Here is a 23,814-nt window from a genome sequence, read left to right on the forward strand (position 1 = left end):
GCTAAATTAGACATTCATTCAAAGTGTGCCAACTCCCCTCAGAGTGGGAGAAAATATTCACAAACAAAGTAACTAATAAGGGATTAATCTCCAAAATATACAAACAACTCATGCAGCTCAGTATTAAAAAAAAAAAATCCAATCAACAGATTGGTAGAAGATCTAAACAGACATTTCTCCAAAGACATACAGATGGCCAAAAAGCACATGAAAAGATGCTTAACATCACTAATTATTAGAGAAAGGCAAATCAAAACTACAGTAAGATATCACCAGTCAGAATGGCCATCATAAAAAACCTACAAACCATAAACACTAGAGAGGGTGTGGATAAAAGGAAACCCTTATGCTGTGGGTGGGAATGTAAACTGGTACAGCCACTGTGGAGAACAGTATAGAAATTCCTTAAAAAAAAGGAACTATTACTAGAGCTACCATGACCCAGCAATCCCACGCCTGGGCATGTAAGCAGAGAGAGCAACAATGTGAAGATTCATGTACCCCAGTGTTCACTGCAGCATTACTTACAAGGGCCAGGACACAGAGGCAACCTAAATGTTCATCAGCAGAGGAATGGGTAAAGACGTGGTGCATATATATATATATAATGGAATAAAAAAGAATGAAATGATGTCAATTTGCAGAAACATGGATGGGCCTAGAGATGGTCGTATCGAGTGAAGGAAGTCAGACAGAGAAGGACAAATATCATATGATATTGTTTATATGTGGAAACTAAAAAACGGGTACAAATGAACTTCTATACGAAGTGGAGAAAGAGTTACAGATGTGGAAAACAATCTCATGGTTACCAGGAGTAAAAGGAGGGAGGAAAGGGATACACTGGAAGATTGAGACTAACATATGCACACGACCATATATAAAACGTGTAACTAATAAGGACCTACTGTATAGCACAGGGAACTCTCCTCAATACTATGCAATGGTCTATATGGGAGAAGAATATAGAAGAGTGGATGTATGTATTTATATAACTAATTCACTTTGCTGTACCCCTGAAAGTAACTTAACATTATAAACCAACTACACTTCAATAAAAATGACTTAAAAACCCTAAAACTAAAACAACAACAACAAAAACAAATCATGACACCTCATCTGGGAGAACAAAGAGTGAATCTGCTTGTTCTAAAATCAGCTAAGGTCTCTTTGAGGGCCTCCACACGCCAAGTGTCAGGCAAGGCACATTTATATGGTATTAACCTAATTTAATCTTTACAACACTATTGTAAGGTATGAATTATCACCCAGTTTGGAGATGAGGAAAGTGAGGCCCAAAGGCCCACTCCATCCCCAGGGGAATTGGAGTGCTTCAGTTCTAAGTGTGATGAAGTTTCTCCTGTGATGCTCATCTTTGAGTTTCTACCTCCTCTCACAAATCTGAGCTCCTCTCCTGAAAGTTGTTCCGGTCATGGCCCTGAGAAGAGTGTAGCAAGTCTGCAGTGAGCCTTAAACTGGAGTCCTTACTAACAGGCGTGCTCTGCGACTCTCCTTCTGGCCGTGACCTGCCCCGCACCACGGGGCGGCCGTCCTCTGGCCCCTCTCAGAGTCCCTCCTTCCCAGGGAGAGCTGGGGGGGCCCGAGCAGCCAGGGACCGCTACCTGTGGGTGTGCAACCCCCCTCCTGCTAGCAGGAGACAAGATGTGTCCACCAAGCAGCCTGCCGGGCACGGGCAGCAAGCCTTCTTCCTCGGCCTCAGCCCTCCTTCTTCCTGTCCTTTCATTCTCTCTCTCCCTAGTGAGAAAGCAGAGAAAGACCACACTGTGGGGAGACCGGTTCCACGCTCCTGCGAGGCCGAAACACCAGAGGGGCGGGCAAGGGTGCTTCCACCCCATGGCAGAGCCTGCGCCCTCTGGACAGCAGGGAGACAGACCACACCACAGGACAGGCGGTAAGAGAGGAAGGGAGCAGCACGTTCATAAGCGGACCTGCACCTGTTTCCTGCTGGACCACTGCAAGGTGAGGAAGCCTGAGTCACTGAGAACCGGCTCGGGATCAGCTGCACTGACTCTCGGCAGCCCTGGCCAGGGCAGATCATAGACACGCTGAGGGCGCGAAATTCTGAGAATGCCTGCCCTGCGTGCAGCTCAGCCTGAGGTCAGCACTTCCCTCTCTGACCAGTGAGCAGCTCTGTTCAGATGTACCAACCACACCATTTCTCTTAGCCTCAGGTCATTGTAGTTCAAGCATTTCGGTAAGGCACAAACCTCTTCTTGGAGCTTTGAATTAGTCTTTTCCAAGCCATCTATCTTGGTTTGAAGATCCCCAACTGTGCAGCTGTAAAACGGAAAATATTAAGTAAATGTGAACTTATGAAGGTTGTCTTCCCAATTTGTAAACAATGAGAATGGAGATTTCCAGATTTCCTGTATGAAATGCAGAGTCAAAGGGTTTCCAATTAACTCATAGATGAGGATTCTAAATATATATGTACATTAATTGAAAAGTTTTCAATGTTTTCTTCCCCAAAGATGTTACCCATTTGTTTTTTAGCCAACTGGAAAGAAAACAGAGTTTCTCCCAACACAATAGATGGGAACCAAAATGCCCTGGTAGTCATACATCTAAAGTAATATTCATAACAAGATATTGGTACTTTTGGGTAGTAGGATCAAAGTTGATTTTTAAATATTTTTTACACTTTGTCCCATTTTTCACATACTCTTTAAGTAACATGCTCTACTTTCATACTGAAAAATACACAAAAAACTAGTGTAGACTTGATAAACAACAACAATAATAGTAGTAATTTCCTTTCTGGACGATGTACCAGGCTCTCTTTTGTTCTAAGCATTTTAAATGCATCAACTTATCTAATCCTCTCCACAATTCTGTGAGGTAAATTTTATTGTTAATCTGTATTACAGATGAGGAAACCATAACTTTACATTGAAAAAGTCACTAAGTTCATACCCCTATGAACCCAGGGAGTCTGGCTCTAGAACCTGCACTTTTAGGCAATAGACCCTACTACCAAAAACTGGTGTTTTTTGCCATTGAGGGGGGTACCAAGAAACAAATCTTTCAAGGCTAAGGAAACAAGGTTCAAGAATTGGGTGGGAGAAAGATAAAAATACAAACTGACACAAAACGAAAAAGACAACAAAACAAAAGATATGGAAGGAATTACAAGTTTAAAGAGTATGGCATTTTCAATTCTGTGCTGACTATATAACTCACAAGGTATCAATAAAATTGCTATTTTTTCCTTAGAAAAACACAAATTACCAAACAAGATACATCCTCAAGAGGAGAAAAGCTAGATGAACTAACAACTAAGGAAAGACTGAAAAGCCGGCAAAGTGTTGCCTCTACACACGCTTGGAACTTCACATTTTCAAGGAGTTCATGAACCAGAAGGTGTTCCCAGGCACAGAAATAAGGCAAAGCTTTCTGATTCATTTTGTGAGGCTGCATAACCTTGAGACTATGCCAGAGGGAAAACTATGGAACAGTTACATTAGATTATGCCTTAAGAGAATGATTAAATCATTAAAGCTGTGATCAGGTAGTTTATCCCTGTGGAAAAAATACATTTAGTAAACTATATCATGTCAATAGATTAAGGGATAAAAGTCAAGATTAACTTAATGAATGCTAAAAGGCATTTGATAAAATTCAACATATATTTCTTACAAAAGTTCTCAATAAACAAGGAATGAATTAAGAATCTCTCTCTCAAAACAGTAGTCAGCATCATATCTCAGAGAGCTCAGAAGTGCACTTCCTTAGGTATGTTCTTTTTTTTTTTCTCATTTATTTTTATTAGTTGGAGGCTAATTACTTTACAATATTGTAGTGGTTTTTGTCATACATTGACATGAATCAGCCATGGATTTACATGTATTCCCCACTTAGGTATGTTTTAAAGAACACGCCAGATCCTTTGCCTGTTTCAATGGCTTTGGGGGTCACAGAGGCTGCTCCCATAGAGCACTACTAATGTGCACAGTAAATTTTCTAAAGGGGTTGAGGGTTCAGAGAGAGAAGTATATCTCCCAAAAATGTTAGGCTGAGAATCTCATCCACTCCCCTCAACACCTGCAACAACTAGAGTTTCATGACACACAGGAGCAGCTTTCCAATTAAAAAGAAAACTCAAGATAAAGATACCTGCTTTCAAAAAAAAAGAAAAAACACTAGATATTAAATCTCTACTGAATTGCTTTTGAAGGTCTAACCCAGTGGTTTTCAACTCCTTTTCCTGCTCAGCACACTGGAGGGATGTGTGCTGATTCCCAGCAGCAACAGTGCTTTCTAGGCAGTGATTTCCAACTAAGTTGCTGTAGGCTGGGGGGTGGAGAGTCAGGTTTCATGCATTACTCTCTGAGTTGCATAACTACACAGAACAAAGGACCAAAGGATTCCCCAAAGCTCTTTATCAAGAAATCATACTTCTACAGCCTGTACACATGAGCACTGAATGACAATCTTTCTTCCTGATTAGGAAAAAAGTTAGTTATAAATATATGGCAACTCAAAAAAGATCCATGAGGCAACTATTGGGCACTGAGAATGAACACTGGAAAAAGAAGGGAGTCGTACCTTAAGTGCCGGTTAAGTTCTTCCACGTAATTTTTTTGATCAAGGACATCTGTGATTCTTTCATGCCTTTAAAAAAGAGGATAAAAATAGAGAAATTCTTTTTTGCAACGAATATTTTAAAATTTATTTATTTGGCTGCGTTTGGTCTTTTTGATACAGCATGTGGACTCCAGTTGTGGCACACGGGCTTGGCTGCTTCCTGACATGTAGGACCTTAGTTCCCTGACCAAGGATTGAACCTGTGTCCCCTGCATTACAAGAGGGATTATTTCTACCACTGGGATACCAGGCAAGTTCCAAGGAATTCCTTTTACTCAGGGTTAATGCTTTGTAATTGTCCCCCAACCTTCCAGTCACCTTGTAGGAGTACCAATGTCATTAATGCCATCGGGAGGCCAACAGACAGTCAGAGTGTAGTAATGTCTACATGGTCCTGAGTGAACCAGCAGGGCATGGGAAGACATGGAACACACTGGAAACGCTGCCCAGGAAGGGTCCTCCCTACAGATGCTCCTCCCACCTCACCCCTAGCATTTGAGAATGCCACCAGGATGCAAGGTGGAAACAGCAGAATCCATGTGTAAATGGCTCCTGAGGTAGGAGATGAAGCAGCCCTTGGTATACTGAAGGAAAAGAAGTTGGCTCATAAAAGATCACAAGACTCTTCAAAACACAAAGCTGATTAGTCTGGGTTTGAAAAAAAAGACACTGGGAATTTCTTGGTGGTCCTGTGATTAGGACTCTGCTTCAATGCCAAGGGGGTGGGTTCAATTCTTGGTTAGGGAACTAAGATCCCAAAGTCCACGCAGTGTGACAAACAAAACAACAACAGCAGCAAACTTCATATATATTTATATACATAAAAGACTTCAACATTTTAAAGTTAGCCTCCCCCCAGCAATTTCTTTACATACACATGTACATAAATGACATTATTCAACCCACACTCATGCCACAGGTGCTGGATTTGTTGGTCAGTATAGTTTTTTTTTAACCTTTCTGCCCTCACATAGCTTTCCCAGGTGACACATACTGACAGCTTGTTGAGTAGCCTCTGTGCATATAATCATAATATCTATCTATATTTTTATATAGAGTATATGCAATTAAAATATAAAAGAGACTTGGAAGGTTTTAGAAATGGAATATATATACTTCTCAGTATTATACTTTTCTCACTCAATAATACCTGTGGAAATCCCTCTAAATCTACTATACACTGGGTAAAATCTGCTTTTTCTCATGTCTATATAATATACCACAGTGTGGAATATTTTGCATGTTCCACAATTCATTCAATTACAGATGACCCTAAGTATCCACAGGGGACAGGTGGGTACCAAACCTCTGTGGATAGCAAAATCTGCAACTGCTCAAGTCTCTCATACAAATGGGATAGCACTGCTGACCCTCTGTATCTGTGGGTTCAACATCCTCAGGTATGAAAGGCTGACTGCATTCCCTTAAAGGTGGATAATCAGCTCATTTCCAGTTCTTTTCGACATTAAGAATATATTTTTAATTCCAAGTGAGCAAATGTTAGTACTTGGTACTTTGGGTGCATGCCTTCCTTGGTAAGGTGCACTGCCAGGATGCTGAGACCAGAAGAGTCCTCAATACGAAGACATGTGAAAGACAACAGATGTAGAATATTCAAACACAGCCCAAGGCTTTACAGTGAAACTCCCTCCCACACTTGTGTTCAGGTCTATGTGCCTCTCTAGAAGTGATCCATGTATATGGAAGTACAACATATAAATACAAGTATTATGTCTTCTTTATTATAACATAAATTTTAGCATGTTATATACATTGTTTGCTTTTTTTTTCTTTTCTGTCTCTTTTTTCAGGGTAACTTCTTTTAATGTTCTTGTTAACAAGGATGAGGTAGTTACATGCAGCATGAAAAGATATCCAAGACACACTGTGATCCAAGAGTAAGTCTAGTGGCAACTTAAATATGTAATAGTGCTTTTCCATTTACATCCAAACAAATCATAAAGCAAATTACACTACCAACAAATATACATTTGCAAGCCATTAAAAAAAAAAAAGACTAGGAAGGAGTCATGCATGAGTAGCTTCCTCTGAAGGAGGAGGCAGGGAGTGGGACTGAGATGGAGACTGGGGGATAGTGTGAATGGGGAAATTGCCCTTGCACTCTCTATTCTTCCTCAGAGCATAATTCCTCAAACAATGGGAACAGTAACATATTATCATTGTAATTAAAAACAGCTAAATAAAAACTAAAATTTCAAACAATGCAAAAACAAAAGTAGTATTCTTTGTCAGCAGTTACACGAAAGGATGCTCAACATCATTAATCATCAGGAAATGCAAAACAAAACCGCAGTATGGTAATACCTCATACCTGTTAGAATGGTTATCACCGAAAAGATAAGAAAGAATAAGTGTCGGCCAGGAAATAGAAAAGAGAACCCTTGTGGAGTGCTGGTGGAATGTAAATTAGTGCAGCCACTATGGAAAACAGCATGTCAGTTTCTCAAAAAATTAAAAATAGAACTACTAAATGACTCAGCAATTTCACTTCTGGGTATTTACCCAAATAAAGTGAAAACTAACATGAATATGTATATGCACCCCCATAATTCACTGCATCATTACTTATAAGAGCCAAGATAGAGCAACAACCTTCCTGATAGCTCAGTTGGTAAAGAATCTGCCTGCAGTGCAGAAGACCTGGTTTGATTCCCAGGTTGGGAAGATCCACTGGAGAAGGGATAGACTACCCACTCCAGTACTCTTGCCTGGAGAATTCCATGGACTATATTTTCCATGGGGTTGCAAGAAGTCAGACACAACTGAGCGACTTTCACTTCACTCCTTTATAGCAACAACCTAAGTGTCCATCAATGGATGAATGAAGAAAATGTGGTATATTTATATAATAAAATACTATTCATCCACAAAAAAAAATCCTACCATTTCTGACATGAGTGTATTTGAGGGCATTATGCTAAGTGAAATAAGTAAAACAATGAAAGACAAATACCTTATGATCTTACTTATATGTGGAATCTAAAACAAACAAACACAGAACCAAACTCAAAGATACAAGGACTGGTGGTGGTTGCCAGAGGTTGGGGAGTGGGGGAGAAGGTGAATGGGGTCATAAGGTACAAACTTCCAGATATAAAATAAAGGAGGCTTAGTGATGCAATGTGCAGCATGATGACTATAGTTAATAGCAAAACTGCATATTTGAAAGTTGCTAAGACAGTAGATTCTAAAAGCTCTTGTCACAAGAAAAAAATTCTTTTGTAACTATGTTAAGGTCATGGATGTACACTAGATGTACTGTGGTGATCACTTTACAATATACACAAATATCATATTATTATGTTGCACACCTGAAAATAATGTAATGTTTTATGTCAATTACACCTCAATTTTTAAAAAAGTAGCATTCTTTGCTAGAATTTCATTAAAATCATGAAGAGCAGCATACAATGCAGAACTTACTCTTTGCCGCCATCTAGATCCTGCACATCTTTAATGTAGAGAGAAAAATCGATCACTCCAACCTGATTGAAAGAAAATGGACCAGTTTAAATGAAAGATAATTTCCCCACTTTCCACAAACCTTACTATCTTTAAAATCCATGGTGTTTATACTCCTATATCCTTCCTAAACAGTCAGTTAGATGGATCAGCTTAAAGTATCAATTAAGCAAACAAACCGAAAGAAAAATAACCCCATCATCTTCTAGAAGAAAAACTTACTAAAAATCAGAATTCAAGGGAATATTCTGAAGTTTTACCACTTAGTAATGATTAGTTTTTCTGTCTTTATTCAACAATCAAATTGTTGACAAAAATCAACAAAGTTCTTTGGGTACAAAGTAATAAAAAAAAAAAAAAGAGAGAGACCTGGATCTTTAAAGTGGTGACCTCAAGCCAGTCAGGATGGCTGCTATCCAAAAGTCTATAAGCAATAAATGCTGGAGAGGGTGTGGAGAAAAGGGAACCCTCTTACACTGTTGGTGGGAATGCAAACTAGTACAGCCACTATGGAGAACAGTGTGGAGATTTCTTAAAAAACTGGAAATAGAACTGCCATATGACCCAGCAATACCACTTCTAGGCATACACACTGAGGAATCCAGATCTGAAAGAGACACGTGCACCCCAATGTTCATCGCAGCAGTGTTTATAATAGCCAGGACATGGAAGCAACCCAGATGCCCATCAGCAGATGAATGGATAAGGAAGCTGTGGTACATATACACCATGGAATATTACTCAGCCGTTAAAAAGAATTCATTTGAATCAGTTCTAATGAGATGGATGAAACTGGAGCCCATTATACAGAGTGAAGTAAGCCAGAAAGATAAAGAACATTACAGTATACTAGCACATATATACGGAATTTAGATAGATGGTGGCGATAACCCTATATGCAAAACAGAAAAAGAGACACAGAAGTACAGAACAGACTTTTGAACTCTGGGGGAGAACGTGAGGGTGGGATGTTTTGAAAGAACAGCATGTATATTATCTATGGTGAAACGGACCACCAGCCCAGGTGGGATACATGAGTCAGGTGCTCGGGCCTGGTGCACTGGGAGGACCCTGAGGAGTCGGGTGGGGAGGGAGGTGGGAGGGGGGATCGGGATGGGGAATACGTGTAACTATATGACTGATTCATGTCAATGTATGACAAAACCCACTGAAATGTTGTAAAGTGATTGGCCTCCAACTAATAAAATAATATTTAAAAAAAAAAAAAAAGAAAGAAAAAAAAAAAAATAAAGTGGTGACCTCAACTGATAACTCTGACTCCTTCTTTCCCCAAGTTGGGGTAAAAAGGTCCAGTCAGTATTTCAGGGAAAATTCCCTGCTATAGGAAACTAGGGAGGTCCAAGATCCCTCAACATCTCAAAGTTAGGCGCTTTGTCCAGAAATAAAGCACTTGAGAGAGAGTGAATGAGAGCCCTAGCCTGCCACCATTGACTCCAGTGAAAGTGAAGCCATTCCTTTGAAATACAGGATAATTGGGTCCATCAATACAGAAATATTTAAATCAGTCACATTATAGCCATATTGCAGAACCGTATGCAACCATAACAAAGAACGCAGGGAATGAAAATGTAATGAAATGAAGAAAGCTCCAGGATAAAATTTTAAGTCAAAGAATACTATGTACAGCATTAACTCCTTATAGTAACCCCACTTATGTTAAAAACCAAAGCTATATGACGTATATATACATATATATATGTATATATACGTCTTTTGCAACTTCTCTGTCGTGCCTCCCACCAATCTCTATTCCCAACCCTTGAACCTGGGTGGCCTCACTACCTGTCTTAATGAGCAGAAAGCAGCAGGAAGGAGGCTGTGAATTTTGCAGCTAGGTTAACAAAGGCAGTACATGCTTCGTCCTGGCTGTCTCCCTTGGGCACATGCTTCTGAAGTTCTGAGCTTCTGTGGGGAAAGTCTGGCTACCTTGAGGTGCCATGTTGGAGACCATGTGGAGAGACCAGATGCAGACGGAGATGCCCAGGAAACCCCTGCTGCTCCAGCGCCTGCTCACTGACCTCAACTCAGAGGGCAGTGAGCACGTGCCTTTGGCTACTCCAGTCCTAGCCACCAACTGCCTGTAATCACAGGTGTGTTTCAGAATCAACTTGCTGAGCTCAGCTAACCATCAACTATGAGTGGTTGCTATTTTTAATGTGACTTAATTTGTAACAGTGCAATAGAAAGCCAGAAAAGATTTAGTCAAAAACAAAAACCTATGTATACATAAATGCATAGAGAAAGTAGTCCCTCAAGCTTTTACATTACCTGCGGGGACAAAAGTGGGACTGAAGGGGGAGGAGAAAAGGGAAGCTTGAATTTCACTTTTCGCATTACATGCTTCTATAATCGCTTAATTTTTTCCAACAAGCATGTACTTCTTCTATAATACAAAAAGAGTAAAAAAAAAATATATATACATTTGACTGGAAAAAAGGAAACAACAGAAGAATGAGAAAGAATTAATATCCAAAGTAGAAATTAATGGACTAGAAGACAGATAAAGTCCTCCTCCCAAAGCAGAAGTGATGAATAAAGAGCAAGATTTGGGTTTTGAGCTCAACACAGTAGACAAACTCTATCATGTGCACAATATTACAATTTGGAAAAGTGAGATTTTAAAAAGCTGCAAGAAAATACTCTCATGCAACTAACAGAGGAGATCTGAATGAAATAAATGATTTCTGGAAAAATATAAATGACTTAAGGTTTTTATAAGGCTTAGGAAACCAACAAATTGATCAAAGCTATGCAAAAAATAAAAGTGGTCAAAGTATGCAGATCATAAAAAGCTGAAATGGTTATACCAGCAAGTTTTAACAAACATTTAAAGAAAAATAATTCTTGCTATAACAAACTTTTGTAGAAAATAAGAATGAAAAGAGTATTATCCAACTTATTTTATGAGGTTATACAATCCTGACACTGAAAAGTTACAAAGACGGTATAGAAAAGGAAGATTCAGACAAGTGTAACCTGTAAGTGGAAACACAAAAATCTCAAATAAACCACAGATATTAAGTCTAGGAGTACACTAAAAGTATACATACAATGACCAAGTAAGATTTATTTTAAGAATGCAGGAATAATATCACAATAGGAAGCCCAAGAATTAATGCAATTATAATTATGGGCTAAAAATGGATATGACATCTCAACAGATGCCAAAAAGTGTTGGATAGCATTCAATATTCATTTTTAAAAATTAATTATTTTAATTGGAGGCTAATTACTTGACAATATTGAGATGGTTTTTGTCATAGGGTTTGGGACGGGGGCATACATGTACACCTGTGGCTGATACATGTCAATATTCATTTTTAAATAAAAATGCAAAGTTAGAAGAGAACAGCACTTTCTAACATGAGAAGAGGACCTCTCAGATAGCAACAGTAAACACTCATGCTTCACAGTGACATGTAAGAGGCATTATGTTGATGACAAGAATAGGCCAGGGGCTCAATCACATCTATTATTTAATAAAAATCCCAGACAAATTTTTATTTTGGAATCTGACAAAATAAATGATGTTCAAGGTCATTTGGCAGAATGGAAAATGGACAGCCTCAACTAAATCTGAAAAAGTGGTATAATAAAGTAGGTAGGAGGTGAACTGCCAGAGCATGAAGCACACTATATGGCTTTGGTAGTTAAAAGACTATTTTACTAGTATAGAAATAAAAAGATCCAGAGACTAAATAGAGAGCCTACCAATAAGCCTCTGAGTATAATGGATATTTCAACACATGATAAAGGCAGAATTTCAAATTAGTAGGCAAAATAATAATATTTGATACATGACATTGAGAAAACTGGTTTACTACTGTACTTATATAAGAAATCTGGATTTCTACTTCATACTATGTCAAAAAGAATGACAGGCAGATTATTTAAATGTAAACACATACATGTGATTTAAAAATTAAGTTAATTTTTAGATGAGGAAGGACCTTCTAGGTACGACAGTTTAGAAGGTATAGAGGAAAAGTCTAATAAACAAGACTGCATAGAAAAAAATAAAATGGTCTATAGGGAAAACGAACCCTGAGAGAGAAGAAAAAAAATTTTATAACAAATATTCTGACAAATGGTAAATATCCTTATCTATAATAAAGGGGTGGAAAAAGATGGAATACTCAAAAAAATGGACAAAGGATATGAACAGGTGAACCACCAATGGCTTGTTTAATGTTTGTAATACAACATGAAAAATCTTGTATAATATTTATAATAAAACATGAAAAAAAAAAACAAAACTCCATCATCCTAGTTCTCAAAAACACGAATTTGAGATGAAGAGTTTTTTCTGTCTGATTGAAAAAGACCAAGAACGCTCACATGCTTTCACAACACTCATGCAGAACTTGTGCAGTCTGACACAGCAATCTCAAGTCTTATCCTAAGAAAATAAACAGACAAGACTAAAAAACAAGTATCATGTGCAGTCTGACACAGCAATCTCAAGTCTTATCCTAAGAAAACAAACAGACAAGACTAAAAAACAAGTATAAGGATATTTATAACACTGTCATTATAACATGAAAACGACTTACATTAATAAGTATTGGTTAGGGAGGGACAATCAAGGAGGGGATATACATATTTTATATATATAATTATATGTATATATATATAATTATGACTGATTTGTGTTGTCGTATGGCAGAAAACAACACACCATTGTAAAGCAATTATTTTTCAATTAAAAAAAAAGTATTGGTTAAATAAATTATGGTATATTCATAAAATGGATGACCACATGGTCATTTAAAAATGGTTTATATCTCTTGACATCAAGAGTTATGTGGAACACATTGTTAAATAAAGAAATTGCAGAATGGTGTTTTTGGAATAATCACATTTTGGTTTAATGAAAAAAGAAAGCTCCAAACGTCTGTCTCTGAGATACAAAGACACACTCACACACACACATTCTCTCTCACACCTTTTATTCAAGTGGTGGAAGGATATATCCCAAAATGTAACACTGAATCAGCTGTTTCTATGTAACAGGACAATATATGATACTTTGTTTCTTTTCAAAAAAACTTCTTCATATTTTTTGAAAAACATTCAACAGGCCAAAACAAGAAAACTACTGGGGAGAAAAAAAAGCTGATGTGGTCACTGAGTGATTGGGGAAGCTTCAGGTTCATGTCCAAACATGCAGTGGGGAGAAGGCGGGGCAGCAGCCCAGCCACAGTTCCTGAAGTGGGGTGGAGGTTAGGACCCGGCAGAGTGTCTGGATTTACAGCCTCCACCACCTCGAGCTTAGGCCTCAGCCCTGGCTACTGGCTCCCATGCAGGAGGAAAAGCCCATCACGAGAAGGCTGTCTCCAACAAGGGGCACTCCGCACCTCATGGCCTGAAAATCCTGCTCAGTTTTACGATCTGACTTTCCAAATCTCTCCTGAGTCTGTTTTCCCACTCCTCATGCAGACTTGTCTGCCCCAGACTTCCTGACTTACCAGGAAGTCAATAACGCTTAATGTTTGCTTAATCTCTGTTCGAGTCATTGTGCCTTTGCCTGAGCTATTTTTCGCTCTTCCCCGAGACTTTTGCCAGTGTTCCAGCTTTGGTCCAGCACAGCACCCTGCATGGCCCTTTGCCAGACACCCCCTGCCATCTGCCCCTTCCTGCACACGTCTGCAGATCCAGTGTAAAATCCCTGGCCCAAATAAGGCGTTTGATCTAGAGTCAAAACTCCCGTCTTACCTGAGAATCCAAGTCTTCTCCTTTTAAGCAGAGGTTGGCATCCAGCACATTGAGTCCCACCAGCAGACCAACAATCACCGTCCCTTCTTCCTCCATCATCAACGCCTCAGGCTCATAGAACTCACTGCAAGAGATGGATTCCACAGGAGCACCTTCACCACCCTTCCGCTGGACCTATCCTGCCGCCTCAGCTCTGGGCTCGTGGCCTGGCCGCCAGTTTCACCAGGAGCCATCTGCCTTTTAATCCCTCTCACTTTAAGTTCTATGATCTCTCCTCTGGCCTCTCCTCTCTTCCTGGGGCTTAGAGTGGACCCCTCCCACCTCTGGTCTAAGGCTCACGTCTCTGGTTGGACCTGGACCCCAGCTCTTCTCATTAGGCCCCTGTGTTCCTAAATGCCACTCTGTCCCTCTTGTCCACCTGGCTGCGTCTTTCGTCTTCCTACGTGAATAGTTCTACACTCGCATTCATGTCAACATGAAGTGCTATCCCGCGATCCCCACCGCGCCCCGGCCCAGAACATCACTCTTCCTTCTCCCCTGCGTCCCGGGGAACACTGCCTGCTTTGACTGCCTTTTCTCCCCCTCCCCTTGGCCATGTGTAGCGAGGCTCCATCCGTCACCGCTCTGGTCACCAGTGATTAGCTAATACAACCAGCGTGTGTGTGAGTGCATAAGAACTTGTTATCCTCAGAATTAGTTGTTTATCTATTTGTTATCATTTTATTTTTGGCAGTGAGCCACGTGGGATCTTAGTTCCTAGACCAGGGATGGAAGCTGTGCCCTCTGTAAGTGTGAAGTCTTCACCACTGGACCACGAGGGCAGTCCTAGAGCTAGTTGTTTAGAACAAAATCCGTACCTCTAAGTTATTCAGTGTAACATTCAGAGAAGAGTACAAGGTATGTAAATTATTTGAAATCAGTATCTATTATGAAAACATTTGTTCAGTAATAAGCCATGACTTGAAAACAAACGAAAATTCTGGATGATAAGCCATACTGTAAAAGATATTTTTGTTTCAGTTTGATAACAGTATTAGCTCTATAAAGATTTTTTCCTCATAAATTCTCATATCATAGAGAAAATTCCTCTTATAATGATTTCTTTTGTCTATAAAGTTATAAAAAATGAACCCAGTCATAAATTTCCGAGATAGTTTGTCTTTACTGATGCTAAGAGATATAAAAGTTTACAAACTGAATATGCAATCCTAAAATAGGTAATCTAGGTATGTTCTCTTATAAAAAGCAGGGTTTTATAATTTAAAATTGCCCACTGAATCTAGTTCAAGTCATTTTCCCCGTATTATCACCCAATCAAATACTATTTTGTTGAAACTTAATGGAGTATGCTGTCAGTTACCTGATCTTAGGTATTTTTGAAGAATTATCTTCAAAATGAAAATATTAATCTTCATTCATAGACTTTCAGACACCAGTGCTCAAAAAATAAAATTCTGCTATTTTAAAAGTAAGTCACAGAATAATTACACTTCATAATAATCTGAATAAAAACTGTACAGGCTTGTTCAGGTTTTTGTGTTAACATCTTACAGAGAAACATGAATGAACCATTTGGCCAAGTCAATACATTCTTATTTTAATTCCTAATGATGTACAAAACTCCGTTCTAATTACGAAGCAAAAACTAAGCGAAGATAGGTGATGAAATACCTCAAGAGATTTTTATTGTCTACAAGCACTTTCAGATAATCTGCCAGTTTCTTCTGCATGAGTGCAAGATAAAGCCAAGCTCTGCCCCTTCCCACAGCTGTCCTGTAATTCAAACAGAGGATCAGACTATTAAAGCGTAACAACAAAAACAAAGGGAAAAAAGCCAACTTAGCCAAGGAGAAATATATTCACACACACACACACACACACACACACACACACACACACCCCACGCCTATGAATGCAAAGCTGCCCTGGGGTTGCGGGAACACACTGGGAAGGCTGAGGAAATGGCTCACTGAATTCTTTTCGGGACTATTTGAAGCCTGTATCACAGGCATATGTTTCCCTCCCTCCCCCTCAAAAACAACAACAACAACAACAAAACCAGCATAAAAATTTAAGCCAGAAACATCTGTTTTCTGGAACAAGTTAGATAAAACTCTGCATGTATTCATAAATTTCACAGGAAGCCAGGAAATATCAGGTTAGATTGTATCATGGATAAACATTCTTTCAAAAGATGAATATAGAACACAGTTATTAAAGTACTGAACTCACAAGATTTCTAAGGCATTACCTCGAAATTTACTACGTCAAGTTTATTTTTGACACAGTAAAATGCACACAACATGAAGTTTACCCCCTCATCCATTTTTAAGTGTACTGTTTAGTAGTGTTAGGACATTCACGTGGCTCTGCAACCAGTTTCAAAGGTGCAATTTTGAAAAAGATCTGTTTTAAAAGAAAAAAAAGCCTCCCAAATATAGACCTAGCACTGTGTAAGGAAAAAAAGATACTGTTCTAAGCAGAGTAACTGCATTTGTAATATCCAAGAGAGTATCAGATGTACTGCTATAATCAATGTCTGCCTCAAAGGGCTGGAAGGCACCCAACTTAACATAACAGGCTTTGGATTCCCTCCACCTTTCAACAAATGTGAAGCCAGAGTAAAAGAAGAAAAGAAATAGGAAAAAAAAAGACATATGATATTGGCATGATAGGAAAAATGGACACTGACATGTTCTGCTTGGTGGGAGTACAAACTGGTACAATTCTTCCAGCAGGCAATTTAATGCCTGCAGGTTATCAAAATCCTACATCTAGCAATATAAGGAACTAGTTGAAGATGTACACAAAGGTGTATGTTGGGGATGGCCAGCACTGCAGTTTGGACAACGACAATTTGAAGACAATCGCAAAGCTCAAAGTGGGAGGGGCTATGTGCTTGTTTCAAAAGCACAGTTGGGGATGAATAAATAGTCTACTACTAAATGGGAAAAAAGCTACAGTATGCACAGCTTGATACTTAATGTTTTCCCCAGTTCTCCTTCTTTGTTCATTAATATACTGCTCCTAGTTTAGGTTCACTTCCGAAACATTTTTCTGCATTGGAAATAAATGTTCTTATTTTTCTTCCCTTCTTACAAAAAGATTAGTATGCTACATATGCCATTTTGCAACTTGCTTATTCTACTGAATATCTGTCATTTTGAAATTCTTTCTGTACACAGGGAATTTCCTGTTCATTTTTTCATAGCTTTAAAGTGTTTCACTATTGGACTGTGCCATGATTTATTTACCTAGTTTTTAATCTAGGCCATTTCTAATCTTCTGCTGTTACGAATAATGCTGCAACAGCTATTTCTGTACATGTGTCATTTTCACATGTTAGGTTTATGAGATAAAACTCCTAGAAGTAGAATTACTGGGTCAAAAGGTAGATGCACTGGTGGTTTTGGTGGTTAGTGCTAAACTGTCTTCCAAGAGGAGTGCAATAGTGATGCCCCTGGGGGAGGCAAAGGTGAATTAAAATAGAATCTTCTCTATTTGTCTGTCTGACTTTGTACTGAAAGGATCTACAAGGATACTGACCAAGATATTAATTGTAGTTTTGTTTTTTTCTGAGTAGTAAGCTAATAGAAGCATCTTTGTTGCTTGTTCTTGTTTCCTAATTAAAAATTATGTAATAAGAAAAAAGATCATTTTTAATTTCCAAAAAAGGAGAGAACCTTGTCTGTTGTCTGGGTTTAAATGCCAATACGTGAAATTGTATTTGTTGTGTAACAGTATGCTTAATAATAAACTATGATATGAAAACAGTGAAAAGTTCTGGGTACTGGGCCACACTGTAAAAGATATTTTTATCTCAATTAGACAGGGAAATTAAACTCCAGAGAGATGACTCTCAGGACACAAAGTCTGTCCTGCAAGTTTTCAAACTATCTTAGAGCAGTCTCTACTCTCCAAAAAATGCTAATCATAACTTCCAAAATACCATAGAAATTTTAGAACTTTTGCTCCTGTTTAATGAAATAGTAAAAACACTGCAGATCTTTATGGAGCAAAGCCAGTAAGTCTTTTCTCACATGGCTCCCAAAAAAGCTACTACTCCAGAGGCATCAAGAAGAGGGAGCTACTCTGTATTTCCTTTTTGGCAAAGGGAGGATTTTGATACTTAAACTCCTTACTTGTTTAGCATCCACTGGGTTAATGAGGGAACAGGAGCAGTGAGATCTGCTGACAAGAAGCTCTTTGTTAGCATAACAAGACTTCAAAAATGCCCCTGTGCCTAACTGGAAATAGAAGCGTGAGTGCAGGAGAAGGCAGAACCCTGTTCCATCCAATCAGACCACCCAAGGACAGGGGCTCTTGATGGAGTGAGCTGGCTGGAAGGGATGGACAATAGGACTACATATAGAACTGAGGAAACAAGGCAGAAGATGTGGGAGGCTCGTAAAAGTGAAAAGTGAAAGGGTTAGTTGCTCAGTCATGTCCAACTCTTCGCGACCCTATGGACTGTAGTCTGCCAGGGTCTTTGCCCACGCAATTTTCCAGGCAAGAATACTAGAGTCGGTATCCATTTCCTTCTCCAGGGGATCTTCCCGACCCAGGGATCAAACCCACATCTCCTGTATCGCAGGCAGATTCTTTACGGTCTGAGCCACCATGGAAGCCCAGGAAGATCATGGCTGGTCAGGGGCAGCGGGGGGGGGGAGTGTCAGCAGATGCGTATGTGAGAGTCTGTCCCCTGCTACAGGCTTTCACCAGGAAGATCACGGCTGGGCAGGGGGCAGCGGGGGGCGGGGGGTGGTGTCAGCAGATGAGTATGTGAGAGTCTGTCCCCTGCTACAGGTTTTCACCAGGAAGATCATGGCTGGGCAGGGGCAGCGGGGGAGTGTCAGCAGATGAATGTATGAACGTCTGTCCCCTGCTACAGGCGTCCACCTTAGGTGGCACAGGCCCATAGGACTGGACTCAGATCAAGGACAGGAGGCTTCAGTCCCATGAACGCAGGGGGCTGAGCAGCGAATGAGTCTGGCAAGATGCAGCGGGCTTCAGAGGCCAGGAGACCTGCGCTCTCTTCCCGGTTCCACCACTCAGCTGCCAAGGGACCTTGGGCAGGTTACCCAACCACTCTGAGCCTCAGTTTCTGCACTTGCAGATGGGAACACCAACAGCTTAGCTCCTAGGGATTTGTGGAGGATGAAAGTAAATAATGAAATCTCCTTAGCACAATGCCTGGCACTTGGCAGGGCCTTAGTCAGTGGTGGTGGTTATTGTAATTACCCTAAAATGGAATGGGCTGGCTCTGCAGGAGAAGGTCAAAGGGAGTCTGGACAGTTAAGTTCCTCGTGGAAGACTGCAGGGGGCTCTTTTGTACAGACCTCAGAATCTCCTTCTTCTCCTGTAACTGCTCTTGCAGTGACAATATCTTTTCATTACAGAACCTTGTACGACAAGCAGGAATCACTGTCCTCATTTTAAACAAAAGGAAACTGAGGCTCAGAGTGGGGCAAATTTTGCTCAAGTTTATGTGGAGATTGAGCAGCAGAGCTGAGACTAAAGTCTAAGTAAAGTGTGGCTTGTGCTACAGTTTGTTCTAAATTAGAAGATGCTTTATTAGCAAGGAATTGAGAAATAGATAAATACAAGGGAGTTTTTTTTTTTTTTTTTTTTAAACATCAAATTGATGTAACTACTTCTCACTCACTTTAATTCTGGTAGATTTCTGACACTAGTGGCTATATCTGATGCTTCTGGACAAAGTTTCTCCACCAGCTCCAAAGGACCAAAGAAAGATTTATTTTGGCCAATAAAACTCTTCTTAACTAAAAGGGAAAACAGAAGTATTATTCATAAGAACAGTTTGCAAAACGTCTTCAGGGGCCCTCAGTCTCTCTCCCAAAAGCCAAATGAAAGCTATGGAGCTGCACTGCTTACTCCTTCTGATTCAGTCATGGGGACTAGGAGAAGCCAAGTACCAAATGAGCTCTCCCTGCTTCTGATGACAGGGTTTCTCTGCCATACCCAATATGCTCCCTCAAGTATTTATTGCCCACAAAATAAAACAAGTGCTCAAATAATTATCTATGAAATCCTTGCCCTTTCTCCTTCTTACTTGATGCCAAAGTCAATTCTTGATTGACTTTGTCAAATCATCATCACCATCCCTCATCTGAACTGCTGCAATAACCTCCTAATGGGTTTCCTTACTGCTAATATTGTTACCACCCCACCTTTCTAATCTGTTCTCCACATAGGTGAAAGTTGTTTTTTTTTTAAATGTAGGTTAGATCTTATTTTTCCATTGCTGAAAATCCTCCAAATACTCATGAAATAAAATCCAACTCCTAACTTGACCTTTAAAGGCTGACGTGATTCAGCCCATCCCAACTACCCTGATGTCCCCTCCTCCTGCTTGGCATGCCTCACTTACCTGGTGTCTTCAAACCAAGGTTGGTCCCACTCAAGACCTCTGCACCTGTTTTGTTTTTCTAGAAAGGCTCTTGCCCCAAAACCTTTGTATAGTTGACTCCTTCTCTCCTTTAGCTCTCAGCTTATATTTCAGTCCCCAGAAAGACATTCCCCTCTTACCCTAACTGGAAAGATTTTCCCCTTGATTCTCTATCTTTTAACCAATTTTGTACCCCTGAATTAGTAGCGTTTTACAACTATTTTGCTTCTGAATTTGTTGTCTTGTCTCCTCTCTAGAACTGTGCCGTCCAAGGTAGTCACTAGCCACAAGTGGTACTGAAATGTAGCCAGTGCAATTGAGATGTGCTGTAAGTGTAAAATAAAATACACAGTGGATCTTTAAGCCTCAGTTTAAAAAAGAATGTAAAATATCTCATTAATAAGGTTTATACTGACTACATATGTCAAAATAATACTATTTTGGCTATATTGGGTCCAATAAAATAAATTACTAAAACTTCACGTGTTTCTGTCTGCTTTTTAAAAGCGTGGCTACTAGAACATTAGAAATCACACATGTGGCTTGCGTGGCATTTCTATTGGACAGCGCTGCTCTAGAATGTCATGTCTTGTGGGCAGGGATCTTGCTTGTTTCGCGCACAGTTCCCAGCACCCAGAACAATGTTTGGCATTGAAGATGCTGAGCGAAGTTAGCCTGAATTTTCACGCCTCCGAAGCCCCCCGCCCCGCCGCCGCGGCTCACCTCTCAGCCCATGTTTGAGGCAATGCTCCATCACTACAAAGAACTGCTGCAGGGGGGCATGATCTGCATCCAGGCTGCGGCCCAGGCTCAGGGCGGACTGTAGCAAGACCTTGATGCTGAGTTTCATCATGTGCATCAGGTTGACGCGCTCCTCCATCATCTGGCACTTGGAAACTGTAGAGTGGAAGCAGGGACACCTTCGTTAGCGCACTGAATGGAGTCCCGCGTGAGGAGGCTAGACGCAGAACAAGGAAGGGAAGACCCGTCAGCCGGTCTGCTCTGAGCACTCACGTGCGGATTAACTGGAGTTCTCAGCCAACCGGCCCCTAACCTCGGGAGGTCACAGCCTCACCCTGGCAGCTGAGGCCGTGGCTCAGACCCCGAAGGCCTCTCCCAGGTAGCTCCGCGCGTTGCTACGGCGACGGCCCTACCAGCACTCACTGCGATTGGTGTCTCCCACGCCCTTATTCCATTTTCGACCAATGGAACGACGCATACTCCAGAAAGCCTTGCCCCAAGCTAGAAGGCTTGCTGGGAAAATGCGCCATCCCCTCTCGTTCCTATTGGAGGAGTCCAGCTCGAGGCCTCGCCCCCAGAGCGCGCGGGCGCCATTTTGACTTCTCTGCCGGGAGGGAGGTAGCGGCTTCCGGGCTTGCTTGGAGCGGGCGGTATACTAGCCAGAGGGATTCCTAACCCAGTTGTTTGGTCTGTGAGTGCCACCTGGAGCATTCGGGGAAGCAGCCATTCCATGGTACAGGGCTCAAATTCTCGTTGCCCGTCTTTCGTACACAATTAGTGGACTGTTATGAGTTTCACACTTCTTTTGTAAGGTAAAACCGTTAGAATAAAATGAATTTAGCTGAGTTTACACTTAAACTCCATTAATGTAGCTTTGAGAGTAAAAGTCTGTAATCAATATCAGATATCTATGACAAAATTTTTTAGGTTAATTTGTGCTTTTATCTGCCAGTATAAATTCAGTGAGCTGCAAACTTTTTTTAAATCTAAAAAATACATTTTACATTACAGTCCAACAAATACGCATATATTATGTTGTTTAGTCGCTAAATTGTGTCAGACTTTTCTGCGACCACCGCATGGACTCCTGAGTTAATTTTTTGGGGAGGGGGCCGGGGGAGAATTTTTTTTTTTTTAAGCAGTTGTAGGTTTCCAACAAAATTGACAGGAAAGTACAGAAATTCCCTTCCCTCACATGCATCTAGAGAAGGCAACAGCACCTGGAGTGCTGGTACTCTTGCCTGGAAAATCCCATGTACGGAGGAGCCTGGTAGGCTGTAGTTCATGGTGTGGCAAAGAGTCAGACATGACTGAGCGAGTTCACTTTTCACGCCTTGGTGAAGGAAATGACAACCCACTCCAGTGTTCTTGCTTGGAGAATCCCAGGGACAGAGCCTGGTGGGCTGCAGTCGATGGGGTCGCATAGAGTTGGACACGACTGAAGTGACTTAGCAGCAGCAGCAGCACATGCATCAGTTCAGTCGCTCAGTCCTGTCTGACTCTTTGCAACCCCATGCACCGCAGCACGCCAGGCCTCCCTGTCCATCACCAACTCCCGGAGTTTACCCAAACTCATGTCCAGTTGAGTCAGTGATGCCATCCAACCACCTCATCCTCTGCCTCCTGCCTTCAGTCTTTCCCAGCATCAGGGTCTTTTCAAATGAGTCAGTTCTTTGCATCAGGTGGCCAAAGTATTGGAGTTTCAGCTTCAACATCAGTCCTTCCAATGAACATGCATAGTGGTTATCAAGACTGGAACTTTTTTTTTTTAAATAAGGATGAGCTGCATTGACACATGATGACCAAGGTCCCAGTTCATCCTCTGTGTTCACTGATGAAGTAAGTAGTATTGCACCTTCTATGGGTTTGGACCAAAGCATGATATACGCATCATTATAACGTCATTCATTACATGAATCACATTCAAATATTTGAATGTCATTCAAATAATGACATTCATTATTTATGAGCATTTTCACTGCTCATAAAAACTTCTGTATTCTGTGTATGCATCTCCCTGCTAACTCCAGGCAACCACTGATCTTTTTATTGTCTCCAGAGTTTTGCCTTTTCCAGAATGGCATTTAGTTGGAATCTATTTTTCTTTTTTACTTTCTCCTTGACAGGTTCAAAGCCTCTTTAAGACCACTCATGGCCGACCCATGCATGGACCAGATGGGCTCTAGGTGGCAAGCTCCCTGACTAAGTACCACAGCTCTTCTTCCAATATTGAGCCCTGTCCCACTGGTCCTGCCCAGTAGCCACATGGAGGTGAACAAGGACACAGTTTGGATACTTGTTCATTGAAACACCAGAAGTTTTGTGCCTCTTGTCACAGTGAACCCAGATTCCTGTCTGGTGGGTTGTAAACAGATGAGTCATTTATTTAGACCCTCTTGCTATATGCTCAACCCAATCCATGACAAATTCTTACCAAGTGACCTCTCAAGCCCAGGAAACTGTCACTCTGGAAATTAAAACTATTATAGACCTTCAAACTATAACCTAGTTCCAGCAGGAAAAATAAGCCCTTGTTGGTACACCCCTCTCTCTGCACAAGTGCCACCTTTTGGTCTTTTAAATGTTTGCCCCTTGGACTGAAGGATGGAGTGGGGAGTGTTTTGTTTGTTTACCAGTTGTTCGTTATATATGTTAAGCAGATTTTCATGTTTATTGTTTCCTAGTATTCTTTCTATGACTTGTGTGTTAAATCTTTTAACTTTCTTGATTTGTTTGCTTTTGTCTTAAGGGTCTGTGTATTGTGGATAGTAATCCTTTGTTTACCTGATTTCTTTCATCAGCAATAATTACTACGGATATATAGTTAAAAAAGCATATAT

General features: G+C 40.5%; 1 protein-coding gene and 1 non-coding gene across 10 annotated transcripts in view; both read right to left on the reverse strand.

Annotated features, from left to right (window-relative positions):
* RUFY1 (RUN and FYVE domain containing 1) overlaps nt 1–23,814 on the reverse strand; it is a 65,580-nt gene that overhangs the window by 31,331 nt on the left and 10,435 nt on the right. For 8 of the 9 annotated variants that reach the window (XR_010660832.1, XM_065917269.1, XM_065917265.1 and 5 more), the window contains exons 2-8: nt 20,957–21,130; nt 19,490–19,607; nt 15,496–15,597; nt 13,825–13,948; nt 8,050–8,111; nt 4,567–4,632; nt 2,229–2,298 (exon numbers count right to left, since the gene is read on the reverse strand). Coding sequence is in view for 8 of the 9 variants with exons in the window: in XM_065917269.1 (XP_065773341.1) it covers nt 2,229–2,298; nt 4,567–4,632; nt 8,050–8,111; nt 13,825–13,948; nt 15,496–15,597; nt 19,490–19,607; nt 20,957–21,130 (716 nt within the window). In the remaining variant the exon portion in view is untranslated. Of the gene's footprint in view, nt 1–2,228; nt 2,299–4,566; nt 4,633–8,049; nt 8,112–13,824; nt 13,949–15,495; nt 15,598–19,489; nt 19,608–20,956; nt 21,131–21,247; nt 21,358–23,814 lie in introns of those variants that run through there. The other variant, XM_065917268.1, reaches the window with a different exon arrangement.
* On the reverse strand, nt 23,258–23,388 carry LOC136156479 (small nucleolar RNA SNORA11). Its single transcript, XR_010661027.1, has one exon. It is a non-coding gene; the product is annotated as a small nucleolar RNA SNORA11 (small nucleolar RNA).

The sequence above is a fragment of the Muntiacus reevesi genome, chromosome 1 (genome assembly GCF_963930625.1).
Source record: "Muntiacus reevesi chromosome 1, mMunRee1.1, whole genome shotgun sequence".
Lineage (NCBI taxonomy): Eukaryota > Metazoa > Chordata > Mammalia > Artiodactyla > Cervidae > Muntiacus > Muntiacus reevesi.